General features: G+C 44.5%; 1 protein-coding gene across 8 annotated transcripts in view; it reads left to right on the top strand.

The window, feature by feature from the left end:
• Window positions 1-13,279, top strand: part of Pdzd2 (PDZ domain containing 2) — a 362,844-nt gene extending 349,565 nt beyond the window's left edge. For all 8 annotated transcript variants that reach the window (XM_070040968.1, XM_070040972.1, XM_070040973.1 and 5 more), the window contains 4 exons: window positions 3,144-3,245; window positions 4,024-4,294; window positions 6,777-6,911; window positions 10,549-13,279. In XM_070040968.1, coding sequence (XP_069897069.1) covers window positions 3,144-3,245; window positions 4,024-4,294; window positions 6,777-6,911; window positions 10,549-10,715 — 675 coding nt within the window. In that variant the 3' untranslated portion in view covers window positions 10,716-13,279. The remainder of the gene's footprint in view (window positions 1-3,143; window positions 3,246-4,023; window positions 4,295-6,776; window positions 6,912-10,548) is intronic.
• The last annotated feature ends 1,675 nt before the right edge of the window (window positions 13,280-14,954 follow it).

Genomic DNA, 14,954 nt, shown 5'->3' on the forward strand with positions numbered 1-14,954 from the left:
CACTGTGGCTCAAGCTCAATTCAAGTTTGTCTCACAGACTTTCCTGCCCAGGCTGGCTTTGAACCATCCTCAGATCTCAGCCTCCTGAATAGCTAGGATTATCGGGTGTGAGCCACCAGCACCCGGCCTGCTGTTAATTTTTAAGAATGTTCTATCACAGTGATAATGAAACACTGTAACAGAGAACTGGACATTGTTTATAAAAAGTAGTTTTACAAATGGATAATAATGCATATAATGGCTTTAAAAAAAAGAGCTCTTAAAGCCCAGGGTACAAGACAAAGCTTATTAGTAATTACAAATAAGAACTTTATAAAAACCGTATGTTATGGTGAATAACAAAAGGAAAGCACAACTCTTAGCTGGAGTTTCTCTGAAGATCATTTCTCAGGAACATTCATAGAGATCTAAACCACAGCAGATGGACATAGAAAAAAAAAATAAAACCAGTATTCCTTACTAATAAATCTTGGGTGACTAACATCATCCATGGGCAGGATTCCAGAAATTACCCTCAAGGTGATAGTCAGGGTTTCTCAGGTACAGTCTTAGAATCTACTAAGTTGGCCAGAGTTTGAGGATGTAGGGGAGAATAAAGGAGACCGAGATCCTTTAGCTTTCGCTCCCTTCTGATCCCAGGCCCACTGGTTCCAGCTCAAGTGCTGGGGACATGGCTGCAGTAGTCTAGTGATTCCCTAGCAAGCTGAAGTCCTGGGTTCAAATCTTTGTTCTGGACAACAACAACAACAACAAAGCACTCTCTGTAAAAGGTGCTATTCCATCACCTTCCTCCCTCCTGTTTCTTCCATACAATAAACATTTCCTGAGAGAATTCTGGTGTGTGGGGCTGCCATACTACCAGGCCCCTTTGCTCCAAATGTGTGACAGTATTGCCTAACATGCAGATGGAGAAAACTAGAAAGTCTCAAGCAACCTCCGGAGGTGATAGACGTTCTCAGGAACTAGGTACAAAGTGGCGATGTTTTTATGTAGCCAAGATGCCAAGTGCTGTGCTTCGGGGCCGCTCTGGGCCTCCGTCGCCCAGGGGAGGCTTGGAGGTTTGGTATCCCCCGGGGGTGCAGTTGGGTGTTGCAGCTCCTCCTGGCTCCCACCAGAACGCACCTTGCTTTTCCGCTTCCTGATTCACAGAAGCACAGCAAGCACACAACCCCAACCCCCCCCCCATTCCTGCCATCTTTATACCAGCACCTTGCTTCTGCCCCACTTTTTCTTGCCAATGAGTCTAGCTTGCAGATGCTAAAAACAGAACTGCACAGCCTGACTGCCCCCCAGCCTTCTTTTTGTGGTGGTGAACGATGAGCGCACCCAGGTTTTTCTGGCCACAGCACAGCCCTGGGGAACATGCTGACTGTACTTCGGAATCCCCAGTGCCCTGCCAAGCTGTCACACAGCTGACCTGGTCAGTTGCTAGCGCAAGTTTCCCCAAACACCCCCAAAAACAAAACAAAACTTTCCCATCTTCTAATATTCTGTTTACTCAATAAACATCTAAAGGTCTGAGATGTGTTCATGGTGTCGCATGAAACCTCACTTCCCAGAGGCTGCAGGAAGGTCCTGGTTCTGGGAAAGCCCAGTCCTGTTCAACTTGTGGCTGAGCCTCATACAGGGATGGCTGGAGATGCCCCTGGCGGCATCATCCTATCTGTCTGTCCACACAGGGGGCTTTGGTTTGAATGAACTCTTTAGAGGAGGTGTAAAGTGCTCATTACAAATAAGAACTTCCTAAAGATCAGATGTGACGGTGAATAACGAAAGGAAAGCACACCTCATATCTAGAGATTTGTAAAGTCCTATAACTTACAGAACTGAACACTTTTGTCAGTCCTGGGGCTTGAACTCTGGGCCTGGGTGCTGTCTCTGAGCTCTTCAGCTCAAGGCTAACACTACTACTTGAGCTACAGCACCACTTGTGGTTTTCTGGTAGTTAATGGGAGATAGGAGTCTCACGGAAATTTCTGTCCAGACTGGCTTCAAACTACGATCCTCAGATCTCAGCCTCCTAAGTAGCTAGGATTACAGGCCTGAGCCACTGTTACCTGGTTTAGGACTAAACACTTTCATATGCTGAACTCCCTTCCCTGCAGAGACAGGGGTGGGTTTTCCCTCTGTTTTGTCTTAACAAGACAATCTTTATTATTTATTCTTACAATATTTATTATAATCTTCCATTGCCATGTGGAAACTCACAGTTCCTTGCTTTAAAATGTCCAGCTGATGTGTCAGATGCAGTGGCTCATGCTTCTAATTCCAGTTAGTAGGTAGAAGGACATAAGAAGGATCGTGGTTAAAGGCGAACCTGAGCAAAAAGACAGTGAGGCCCTCGTTTCAGTCAATAAACCAGGCCTGTGATTACAGGTTATACAGGTGGCATTAGGACCACAGTCTGAGGCCACCCCAGGCAAAACCACACCACCTTGTCTGAGAAATAACTGAAGCAAAAATGAACTGGGGATATGGCTCAAGTGGTAGAGGACTTGCCTAGAAAATGCAAAGCCTGAGTTCAACCCCAGAACCACCATACATATATGTGTATATATAATACATAGTTGAATCATATATATGGACAAAAGAAGTCAAAATTCAGAATAGCCCAGCTAATTCTTTTATTCTAAGATACTTTTTGATTGATGCTTAAAACTCTCTGCTGTTACTTTTCTCTAGGATATTTCTAAGAATGCTCTAGTCTTGGTATGTTGTTTTTCCAGTGTAAGTTTCCCATTAGTTTTCACATACTTCATACTTGATGAATCACCTGCCCAAGAGAAGTGGGGTGTATAAAGCAGTATGGCTAATGAAACTGACTTCACTCAACAGAAGACATACAGAACTACAGGAGAAAGAATTCTCCTGTAAAATAATGTGCTCTGGTCAGCTGAGGGAAGATGGAATCCGCTGCCACAAATAGATCTTGGGAGGCTTAGGGATTTTTAACAGGTCCTTGATGCTGTCCCTGTTCCTGTTCACCTTGCAGACCTGAGCCAGAGACTCCTCCCACACTTCTGTGACAGCTGACAATCCCGTGCTCCTGATCAAGCACCTAGGAGAGGATTTAAGTCAGCTCTTCTCACTCCCAGCATAAGAAACTTCATTTTTTTTCTTGTTGTTCTATTTCTCTTCTTCAGGACAAAGAAGATATTTTCTTTGTAGTCTTGAATAAAAAAGAAGGCTCAGGACTGGGATTCAGTGTGGCAGGAGGGACAGAGGTGGAGCCGAAACTAATCATGGTGAGTGACTGTCCTGAGGCTCTCTGGAAATCACTCCTTAAAACATCCACAGACTTCCACCAGGACACAAACTGCAATTAGAGCATTTAGAGACCACTGACTTCTGTTCCCTGCTCCAACATTCCCTTTTTTCATTGACAACGCCTAGCTGATGTGTAGGCCAGAGGCCAATGCATAATACAGTTATCTACATCCTTATAATTTGCCTAAATCTTATATAACCACTGGGAAAAAAAAAACCGTGAGACTCAACGGAGCAAATTCCTATTTGCTTATAAAATTACTTCCTCCTCAAGAACAGTAACATAAACTGTGCATCACTCAAAGCTACAGAGACCATTGCTGCACCACACCCACTGGACTAGCCTGGTTCCATTGTCTTGTAGTCCTTGTGCCCAGTGGTTGCCAGGTATGTATTACATACTAACAAAAAGCTGAATAAAAAAAATAATAATAAGCTGGGCACCAGTGGCCCTGGCCTCTCATCTCATCTACTCAGGAGACTGAGATCTGGAGAATCACAGTTCAGAGATAGCTTGAGTAGAAAACTCTGGGAGACTTTCAGTGAGTCAGCAACAAACAAAAAAGTGTTGAGTAAAAACAGAAGCAGATACTAGTGTTGACATTTAGATTCTACACACATACACACTAAATTAAGTACTTGTGTGATTTAGAAAAGGTTCCATGAGGAAGTCTTTACTACAGAGTTAGTTACTCTGATATCACAAAGGTCCTAAGGGGATTTGGCTTTTGTTCCCTTTTCCTTGCTCTGTCTCAGGTCCACAGGGTGTTTTCTCAGGGGGCAGCTTCTCAGGAAGGGACCGTGAACCGAGGTGATTACCTTCTCTCCATCAATGGCTCCTGGCTGGCTGGTTTAGCCCAGGAAGATGTCTTAAAGGCTCTGCATGAGGCCCAGCTGCACAAATGTGCACTCATGGTCATCAGGAAGGGGAATGAGCAGCCCAGGCCCACCCCCAAGCAGGAGCTGCCTCTGGCCAATGGGAAGGGCACGCTGCCCGGAAAGCATACCATGCTGGATCCTGGAAATGGTAAGGATGCTTAGCTGGCAGAATCCATCCCACGTGGACGTAAAATAATGGCTTAATTCTTGAATCAGAAAATAAATTTAAAAAAAGGAAATCTAGTGGGTTTTTTAAAGAGGTTTCTTGAAAAAACACAAAGCAAGCATTTTTTTTTTAATCCTAGTAAAGCCACTGTTGAAGATTTCAAATGAGGGCTAAGAAGGAAGCGCCTTTCACAGTTGTAGCCTCTTGCTGAGACTTCCTGGCTGCCCAGTAACACAAGGAGCTCTTGTGATAGAAGGCTCCACGATGAAGGAGAATGAGGCTTGTCCTTGGGAGCCTAAGGGTGGTCATCTCTCCTGTTTTTGGAGACATAAGGAATGGAGAGCCAAGGTGTTTGTGTTTTTAATCAGACTGCAGCCTTCATCCATTGACAAGGGGTTAAGAATCACATTTCCCATGAAAGTTTCCACAAAGTTCCACTCCGAGCCAGCCTCTACACACAGCACACTAGTTCCACACAAGTCTGTGGACATCCTGTCAGGGACTCCAGACTACACAAGTTCAGGCTGGGCAGGGAGGGAGGGAGGGAGGGAGGGAGGGAGGGAGGGAGGGAGGGAGGGTGCTTCCATGGTGGCCCACACTGCAGCTGCTGAGTGCCACCCTTCAGCTCTGCAAGGTCATTTCCTACTTTAAATCACCACACTGTCACATTCCCCGGTCCAAACACCACTTCAGCTCCTTGGCGTATCTTTTAATGGAACTGTGGGAAGTATGCCTGGCAAAGGAACTACTTAGCGTGGATCCCATCAGCTAACAGAGCCTCTAGCTTCTTGAAGTCAGATACAGAAGGCTGTCTGAGCTTGGTGCTGGTGGCTCACGCCTATAAGCCTCCTCAGGAGGCTGAGATCTGAAGATCTCAGTTCAAAGCTCGGGCAGAAAAGTCCATGAGACTCATCTCCAATAAACCATTAGAAAACCGGAAGTGGCACTGCAGCTCAAGTGGTGGAGTGCTCACCTTGAGCTGAAGAGCGAACGGACAGTGCCCAAGCCTAGTTCAAGCCCCACACGGACCAGAAACAAACAGAAGGCTGTCTGTCCTCCGACATCTGTGATCATAAAGTGGTTCTGTGGCCCCTCATATCCCTAAGTACCATGGTAGCTTCGTTTTCACCTATTTCTTTTCTTTAGGGACTCGGGGAGCTCTGAACTTATTCCTTCCCCTACGCGTCATCACATCTGACTTGTGTCTGACACGGAAGATGGGAACAGGCTTTTTGTTGGTGGTGGTCATGGGGCTTGAACTCTGGGCCTGGGCACTGTCCCTCAGCTCTTCAGCTCAAGGCTAGCGCTGTACCACTTGAGCCACAGCACCACTTCCAGTTTTCTGGTGGTTAATTGGAGGTCAGAGTCTCACGGACTTAATTGCCCAGGCAATCCTCAGATCTCAGCCTTCTGAGTAGCTAGGATTACAGGTGTGAGTCACCAGTGCCCAGCCAGAGGCTTTTTAAAATCCTCCTGCCCAAAGAATTCCCCTGCTCAATTCAACCAGAAACAGAACAGGAATGTCCCTGAATGCCATGTGGGAGCCAGCATTAAGAGCGCTGTGCCAGGCATCCTTTAAGCAAGTCACCTACTGAACAATCCTGCCACCCTCAGCATTAGGAAATGCCCTTCAGACCACGTGGGCTGGCTTTCTTTAAACCAAGGTAAAGGCCTGGCCTTTATAATCTGAGGCAGGAACATTGGCTCCGCCCTCAACCTAATGAACAAATGAAGGAAGCAGTGTTAATTCCTTTATCCTTCCACTACCTCCCGAGCAACTAAGTTTACCTTCCCATACCACTCCCCACATCCTCAGCTTGGCTAGCACTTGGCAAATTTACCATTCCTACAGATTCCAGCCTGGGCTCTCCAAACAAGCACAGTTTGTTCCTTGCCATGGAGCAGGCATCACCATGGCAACGCTTCTCCCCATGAGGGCAGCCAGGCGCTAAGGCTGGGTTTTCCCCTCTCCCAGAAGCACTTGGGGCACAGGGTAAGGAAGGCAGGGCACCAGTTCCAGGGAGCTTCCGGGACAACTGTGAAGCTGGGCACTCTGGTGCCATGGATTTCAGTAACAGATGGTAGCACAGTTGCCACGGCAGCCAGGGTTGGCAGGAAATTGGATTTGATTTCCTGCTGTGACTTTCATCCTCCCTGGGATATGTGTTGCTAGAGGGCTTGACAAGGGTTGCCTGTCTCCTGAGGATTTCCGTCTGGGCCTAGCCACGTTCTCCTTACCTCCACGCCTGCAGAAGCGCATGGAGTGCAGAGGGTGCCCAGGCAGCTGGAACACTGCCAGGCAGGCGGCTCCACCCTGGGAGACCAACGGTCATGCTGGCCTCAAAGGCCACAGTAAACACTTCAGGCCGCAAGCACTCTGTGAGGGCTGGAGATACTGCCTCTGGGGGACCTGGGACAGGTGAGCCATGTGCTAGCAGCCTTGTCATTTCCATCTTGACAAAAGGGAGAAGCGGAGCTGCTCACGACGCTGTGTGTGTGGAGATGCTGAAGACAGCCGCTGGGCTGGGATTGAGTCTGGATGGAGGAAAATCATCTGTGTCTGGAGATGGGCCGCTGGTCATTAAAAGGGTGTACAAAGGTAAAGTCCCCATAAATTCAGTCAGCTTCCTACTACCTGTCTTCTATCCACTTGTACCGCCACGAAACATCGATGTTTTCTGTTTGGAAATCAAGCTTTTTAAAATTCTAAAGTGCTTTTAATGCTTCATGACATCAAAGTTTATTCCATGTCAGACCTGCAGTGTTTTGCACTTATCACATAGCCCAAGGCCAGCGCAGGCAGAAAAAAGTCTGTGGGACTCCATCTCCGAAATAAACAGCAGAAAAAAAAAGGTTGAAGATGTGGCTTGAGTGGCACAGTGCCAGCTGTGCAAGCAAACTGAAGGCCCCAAGTTCAAGCCCCAGTGCCAAGAAAAAAGAAAAAAAAAGAAAAAAAAAACCACCCGCATTGTGGTCATGATACATCCTAGCTATGGGAGGCAGTCAGGAGGATCACAGGCCAAGGCCAGCCCAAGCAAAGTGTCAGCAACCCTATCTGAAAAATAAGGAGTTAAAAAGAGAGTGTGTGTGTTACAGGGCATGGCTCGGGTGGTAGAGTACCTTCCTAGCAAGCATAGGGAACTGAGGTAAAAGCCCCACACTGTCTAGGATGGAGGCATTTAGCAGGTACCAAGCTGTCAGGAACATAATACCAGCCAATCGCTCACAGACCTAAAATACTAGACAGTAAGTAAATGGTAAGATATCACTGAGATGGGGAAATATTTCTTTTTACCATCTTGGGCAGTTTTCAAATTCACTTCAAATTCCTAAGCTGTATTAATGAAACAATTTTAATTAATGATACAATATCAACACATAATTATACTTACAAATAGATCAGAAATCCATATAAAGCTACAGAAATAAACAGTCTGGGGTTGGAGGCTTGGCTCAGTTGGTAGAGTACTAGTCATTAAGAGTCAGGTAGCAGGGCTGGGAAGGTGGCTCAGTGGTAGAGCGCTTACCTTGCGTGCATGAGGCCCTGGGTTCAATTCCTCAGTACCACATAAGAGGAAAAAGCTGGAAGTGGTACTGTGGCTCAAGTGGTAGAGCACTAGCCTTGAGCTGAAGAGCTGAGGGACAGCACCCAGGCCCAAAGTTCAGGCCCCACAAATGACAAAAAAAAAAAGAAAGAAAAAAAAGAGTCAGGTAGCAATTTTGTATACTTTTGAGTCTAGTCTCATCAAGAACATTTTTTTAAAAAATTTAAAGCCAGCTGCTGGTAGCTCATGCCTGTTATCCTAGCTACTCAGGAGGCTGAGACCTGAGGATCATGGTTCAAAGTCAGTCTGGGCAGTAAAATCTGTAAAACTCCAATAACCACCAGAAAACCAGAAGTGGTGTTTTGGCTCAAGTGGTAGAGTACTCACCTTAAGCTGAAGAGCTGAGGGACAGTGCCCAAGTCCAGAGTTCAAGCCCCATGACCAACAAAAAAGAAGTCAGTTCTTAGCTAGGTGCCAGTGGCCCACACCTGTTAATCCTAGCTACTCAGTAGGCTGAGATCTGAGAATTTCAGTTCAAGGCCAGACCAGGGAAGGAAAGTCTGTGAGACTATTTCCAATAAACTCAAAAACAAAAACAAACAAACAAACAAAAAAACAGAAATGGAACTGTGGCTTGTGTGGTAGAGCATTACAAGGGTAGAAAGCTCAGGGACAGTGCCCAGGCATGTGCACATGCATACACACACACACAGGTTTTCTTTTTGTGCTAGTCCAGGGGCTTGAACTTTGGGCTTGGGGGCCATCCCTGAGTTTCTTTTGCCCAAAGCAAGTGCTCTATCATTTAAGCCACAGTACCACTTCCCAGCTTTTTTTAGTAGTTTATGGGAGAACTATGATCTTCAGATCTCAGCCTCCTGAGTAGCTAGGATCACAGGCGTGAGCCATCTGAACCACCAGCACCTGGCCAATGATTTTGTTTTTAAAAACAATCAGCTTCTCAGGAGACTGAGACCTAGAGGATCATGAAGCAAGCCTGGGCAGAAAGTCTGCAAGAGTCCATTTCCAATTAACCAACAAAAAGTTAGGCTGGAGGCCTGAGTGGCAGAGTGCCAGCCAAACAAGCCCAGCAAGCATGAGGCCCTGGGTCCAAGTCCAGTACGGGGAAAAGAAAAAAAAGTATTTTTGTAATTACACAGAAATTCCAAAGACAGTACACTCCTGGCAAATAGAACATGAGAAAATTTCTCTTTAATGTAGTGCCACTGTGCTGTTTAAAAAGAAAAATCCAGCTCTTGGACTTCTACCATCTTCTTAGAAACCTCTATACTCTGAGCCACGTGAGGGAAGAAGCGATGCACAAATTGGAAGTACAGAGGCAGGAAAGACAAGGCAGAAATCCAAGGCTACTCCTAGTTCTGCTGAAGTCAGGGGTTCTGGTCTAAGTTGCTGGACTTAGTAGAACTACTCTTAAATTCTGTCACCGGGCTGGGAAGGTGGCTCAGTGGTAGAGTGCTTGCCTTGCATGCTTGAGGCCCTGGGTTCGATTCCTCAGTACCACATAAGCAGAAAATATTTTTAAAAAGCTGGAAGTGGTGCTGTGGCTCAAGTGGTAGAGTGCTAGCCTTGAGCTGAAGAGCTGAGGGACAGCGCCCAGGCCCAGGCCCAGAGTTCAGGCCCCACGACCGGACCCCCCAAAAAAATAAATTCTGTCACCAAGACTACCTTTAAGAGTCCCACCTAGCTCCTCCCAAACCATCCGTGTTGGTCCTTTGCCCTGAACCTGTCCCATTCAATTCCAGTTCAGTTCTCAGTTGTAGCCAGCCATAACATGTGAAGAATGAATCATGTCTTTTGCTGCCTTAACTGAAGAATTTTAAAACATTTTTACAATCAAAAGTGGAAATGAAGCCCCAGTAAGAAGCAGAACATGCAGTGGAGGCCAGGAGTGCCATGCGCGCGCAGAAGGGGCTGCAGCCTCCTGACGTTGTGACAACTGCAAGTAGACATTACATGACGGAAGGGCTTGGAGCTTGCTCTGCCGGGAAGGTGGGGTGGAAATAGCTCTGTTTAAAGCTCTGAGTGGCAACCAAAACAAGCCACGACCACCAGTCCTAAGCCTGTACATTGTACATTCGATCTTCTTGAAGGGAGTGAATCGAATGCATTTAGAAAGACGTCCAATGACATCATTTTCTTACCTTGTAACTCCAACTCACTAATGCCTACAGGTGTCTCTTCATTTTCCTGTGTCTTTTACTATAAACAGAAAACAATACAGCAGTATAGCCTGAGCCTCCTAATATGAAACTTGAAACGTTTAGGGTTTTGAGGCACTTTGGTTTGAATTTCAGAGCTTTTTGTTGTTTTCAACCTCTGGTTTAATCCTTGGACCAGAAATACTGGCTTTTAGGGCAAGGAAGGGGTGCTTACTAGGATTTGAACTCAGTCTCAAGCGTGTTAGGCAAGCACTCTACCCCTGAAGTCACATCTTCAACCTAATGTTATTCTTTTAGTCTGCAAATTAACTCTTTGTTCATATATTGCAAGTATCTTCCCCTGGGTGGTTGGTATTTGTTGTGTAACTACAGGGACACAGTGGAGTATTTTTGTGTAGCCCAACTTGTTTTTATACGTCTGTTTATGCAATCTGTACTTCTCATTTAGATTTCCAGTTTTCTTGGATTTATTCTATGTAGGAGCCATGCCCTTATTTTGTATTTGATCTCACAGGTGGTGCAGCTGAGAGAGCGGGAACAATTGAAGCTGGAGATGAAATCCTTGCTATTAACGGGAAACCCCTCGTTGGGCTCATGCACTTCGATGCCTGGAATATCATGAAGTCTGTTCCAGAAGGGCCTGTGCAATTAGTAATTAGGAAGCACAGGAACTCTTCATGAATTTCACTGAGCATCTCCTTTCCTCAGTTCTTGTCTTCTAACAAATCAGAATGACTTCAAGTGATAGGTTCTTGAAACAACAGACAATGGTAAAGAGGACTGTAATAATCTTCACTTGTACGTACACCTGAAGCCTAACCTATTGTGTCCTGGCAGCAATGAGGCTGAACTCTGAGGACCTCCACCTGGACATCTCAGATGGTGGTCAGTTTGCTCCAGTGCCAGCCCCTTATATTTGCAGCAGGGACACAAGAGGTGACTTTGCACTTCTTCATCTGAAACACCTAGCTACACACCTTCATATCCCTCTTGGCACCTCTCCCAATATACAGTACTTGGTGAGCAGGAACTGGAGGGGTGACAGAATGTCACAGTTAAAAGACTTATCTAGTTTTATATAATTTTGTAACTAAATGACACAGTGCTTTTAGGCATATTCAATGGAAGAAGAGAGCTGTAGGTCTATATATGTTACCCTGAAAAGAAAATAAGACTTTAAGATAAAATTAATTATGTCCTAATTATTAGGCTGAGCTCAGGAATTATCCCAAAAATAAAAAAGCAAAATTCAGAAAGTATTTTTTAATGAGTATAATGTATAGATGCAGAGTTCAACTCAATCTAAGAAATATTGATCATTTTCTATTTCTATCAGTTTAAGTCAGGAGGATGTTTTACAGAATAACCATTCAATCAACTGTATTAAATAGCTGTGGGCTTTGCTGCTTAGCAGGAGTAGAAGTTCCTTATCTGAAAGCACCTTGCATCTAGTTTTCAAACTTGTCTTGAGTAAATGATTCAATTCCAGACTGATCAACAAAGAGCAAGCAAAATTAGCAAATCACTGGGTTTCCCATGTCTACATGTCATGCACTCCAGCCACTAACTTAAGTTTTTAGAAATTAAGTACCTTAGTGTACTTGGATTTGTAAACGTAGTCCAGATTGAGGCACTTAAAGGAATCCTCCCAGAGATTTTTGTTGGTTGGGTTGGTTTCCTCCTATTTCCCAACACACTGATGAAATGTAGCATTTCTAAGCAATGGGTCTTCATTTGATCCTGTTAAATGGCAGCGCCCTACAGTGATTGAAGTTCTTGCTGTTTTCTTGCTTTGTAAACTCTTCTAAACGTTTTGCCAAAAAGTGTCAGCCTGTAAGACAATTGCTGCCGCATGCTGCTTGTGTCAAGTCCCCAGCTGCCATGCGCTGCTGCAAAGCATTCCCATTCGACATGCCATCCCTTGTCACAAAGTTGGCTTTTCTGCCCTCGTACTGTATTTTCTTTTCTCAAATTCCAAAGCCCCTATCAGCTTCTTTTACCAAAATGTCACCAGGAGGAAAATGGAAAAACAGGGTGAGAAACTGTCAAGGTGGATGAGTGGGTTGTACTGAACCCACATCCTCAGGCAGCGCAGTCCAGCCCGTCAAGTCCTGGGAATACGGACGGAGACTGCACTTGTCACACTTGCGTGCATGACAATATTTTATGTTGGCAACTTCTTTAAACAACCTACTACTGAGCTCATGTAGGTGCCCAAGCTGTTGCCTTTGTCATTTTTCTGAGCAATCCCGCCAGCCATCAGGAGTCAGCTCCCTCAGATGGGAATCATTACCTGGCTCATTCTCAAGAGATTATACAAAGGAAAACATAGGACAGGGGTTAGCTAGAAAAATCTGCTTTAGCTTCTACTTTTCATTGCAGTTAGAATAGTGTAAGAAGTCAGTGCAAGGTGCATGCTAGATTTTCTTTCTAAGTCTCTGGGGACAGTGTTATGGTTTCTGCTTTCTTGCCTATATGATAAGAGACTACTTGGAATCAACACTGAAAACATTTTTTTTTTTTGCCTCCACTCTTCAAGCTGTGCCTGTTAAGAAACACACAGTCCTATATAGGGAGAGAGCAATGTGGAGCAATGAAAGGGTTCCTTCTGATAGTCCTTAATCTTCATCTCAAGAACTCAAGGGTGTACCTCTGGCTTACCACACTGTCTTAAAGTCATCAGCCATTTCTACTAGATCTTGCCAGAAGGATTCTATAGTCAACAGTAGGAAGTTAAAGGAAGAAGCAAAAGCTAAACTGTCTGACACTGAGATAGAAAGCTATTTATTTGTCTTCAGCGTTCAAAGCATGACTAGTATTTCTAATTAGTCTAATAAATGCCCACACTTCTTGACTTGAACACTAATGGTATTGTCCTACTAAAATTTTCTTTGTTTTTTTAAAAACTAGTCAGTCATTCACCATTAAGCTATGAGAGTAAATATGTGTTATAACATGTACATCGTAGTTGCAAGAAAATACCGTGAAGGCTGAAGTAGATTGGGTTCCCTTTTCATCCCCACACACATCTCATTGCATTGTATGGTTGACTTAATTGGCACATCTGTTGTACAATATTATACATTATCCTTTATTTATGTAAAATAAATGCCTTATATATTAAAGAGTAAGTGCAATAATGAAATAGTCTGTACATTTTTAAGAGGTTGTTGCCAAGTTATGTAAATCCACATCTCTGTAAACAATTTTTTAAGTAATTTTAAAAATAAACACTCCTTACTACTTGGCTTTTTTCACTGTTCTATATTTATGGAGTAATATCAAGGCACACAAAAAAAAATATGTCCTGTTACCTATTGATTTATAAGGGACAGGTACAAAGGCAAGAGAACTCAGGATAGCTGTTCTCTACAATGTCTCACAGAGCCTTTGGTCCCCATTGTCTATCTTTCCAATATCCAGCCTCTATACACTGATTCCTTAAACAAAAATCCCACAATTGCCGGGTGCAGGTGGCTCATGCCTATAATCCTAGCCACTCAGGAGGCTGAGAGCTCAGGATTGTGGTACAAAACCATCCCAGACAGAAAACTCCATTAGATTCATCTCAATTAACCACCAGAAAACTTTGAGCTGTGGCTCAAAGTGGTAGCGTACTTGAGCAAAAAAGCTCAGAGACAGCTTACAGGCCGAGTTCAAGCCCCATGACCAAAAAAAAAGTCGACAATCTCACAGAAAAACATTAAAAAATGCATGGTTTCCAGCTTCACCGGGACCCTCTATGCTCCTCAGCACTGTTTCCTTGTTAATCATTTCTCATTTTTCGTAATGACTACTTTAAGTTTTTCTCAGATATCTACTCTCCTTCCCAGCTCCTAATTAGCACCACAGGTTGCCAACCAGGCCTTAAAATATGAGGCTGAAAAAACAAAAATACAGGGGGCTGGAGGTGTACTCAGGTGGTAAGAGTGCCAGCCAATGAGCAAAAGTGTCGGTACTGAGTTAAGAGTCCTGGGGGGGAGGGGGGAGAGGGGGGAGAGAGTGACAGACAGAAGATAATTTATGTTAAATCTTATTAAAAGTTAATTCGCTTCTTCCTATAATGTATACACAGATCAAAACATCACATAATACTCCAAAATATATACAAAAATCATGTATCAATTATAGATAAGGCAAACAAGCAAACAAACAGCATGTTCCTATAAGTTCGTTGGAGGATGCCAGAACTCTAAAAATTGACAAGTAAACTTAAGATATCCTCCTGCCTTTTCTTTTTTTTTTTTTTTTTTTTTGGTCGGCCATGGGGCTTGAACTCTGGCCTGGGCACTGTCCCTCAGCTCTTCAGCTCAAGGCTAGCACTCTACCACTTGAGCTACAGCGCCACTTCCGGTTTTCTGTGGATGGTCTCTCCTGCCCGGGCTGGCTTTGAACCGCAATTCTCAGATCTCAGCCTCCTGAGTAGCTAGGATTACAGGCGTGAGCTACCAGCGCCCGGCTTTCCTCCTACCTTTTTTGTATGAACTATACTCCCAGGCAACGTAGATATAATTTCTTTTTATAAACTATTCTAATAAAAAAGAAATGATAAGAAACTCACACTTGGGGCTGGGAAGGTGGCTCAGTGGTAGAGCGCTTGCCTTGCATGCCTGAGTCCCTGGGTTTGATTCCTCAGCACCACATAAGCAAAAAGAAAAAGCCGGAAGTGGCACTGTGGTTCAAGTGGTTGAGTGCTAGCCTTGAGCTGAAGAGGTGAGGGACAGCACCCAGGCACAGAGTTCAGACCCCGCCCAGACCCAAAAAACAAAAAAAAAGAAAAGAAAGAAACTCACACTTTGCAACCTCAAAAAATCATAGCATTTGAGATTTCAATAGCAAGGCAACTCACATCACAAAAGGAGAGAGAGGCAGTCTATGCTTCCTAATGGAAGCACACACTATCTCTTAGTAGTACTGCCT

The sequence above is a fragment of the Dipodomys merriami genome, unplaced genomic scaffold (genome assembly GCF_024711535.1).
Source record: "Dipodomys merriami isolate MVZ:Mamm:240054 unplaced genomic scaffold, mDipMer1.0.p SCAF_30, whole genome shotgun sequence".
NCBI lineage: Eukaryota > Metazoa > Chordata > Mammalia > Rodentia > Heteromyidae > Dipodomys > Dipodomys merriami.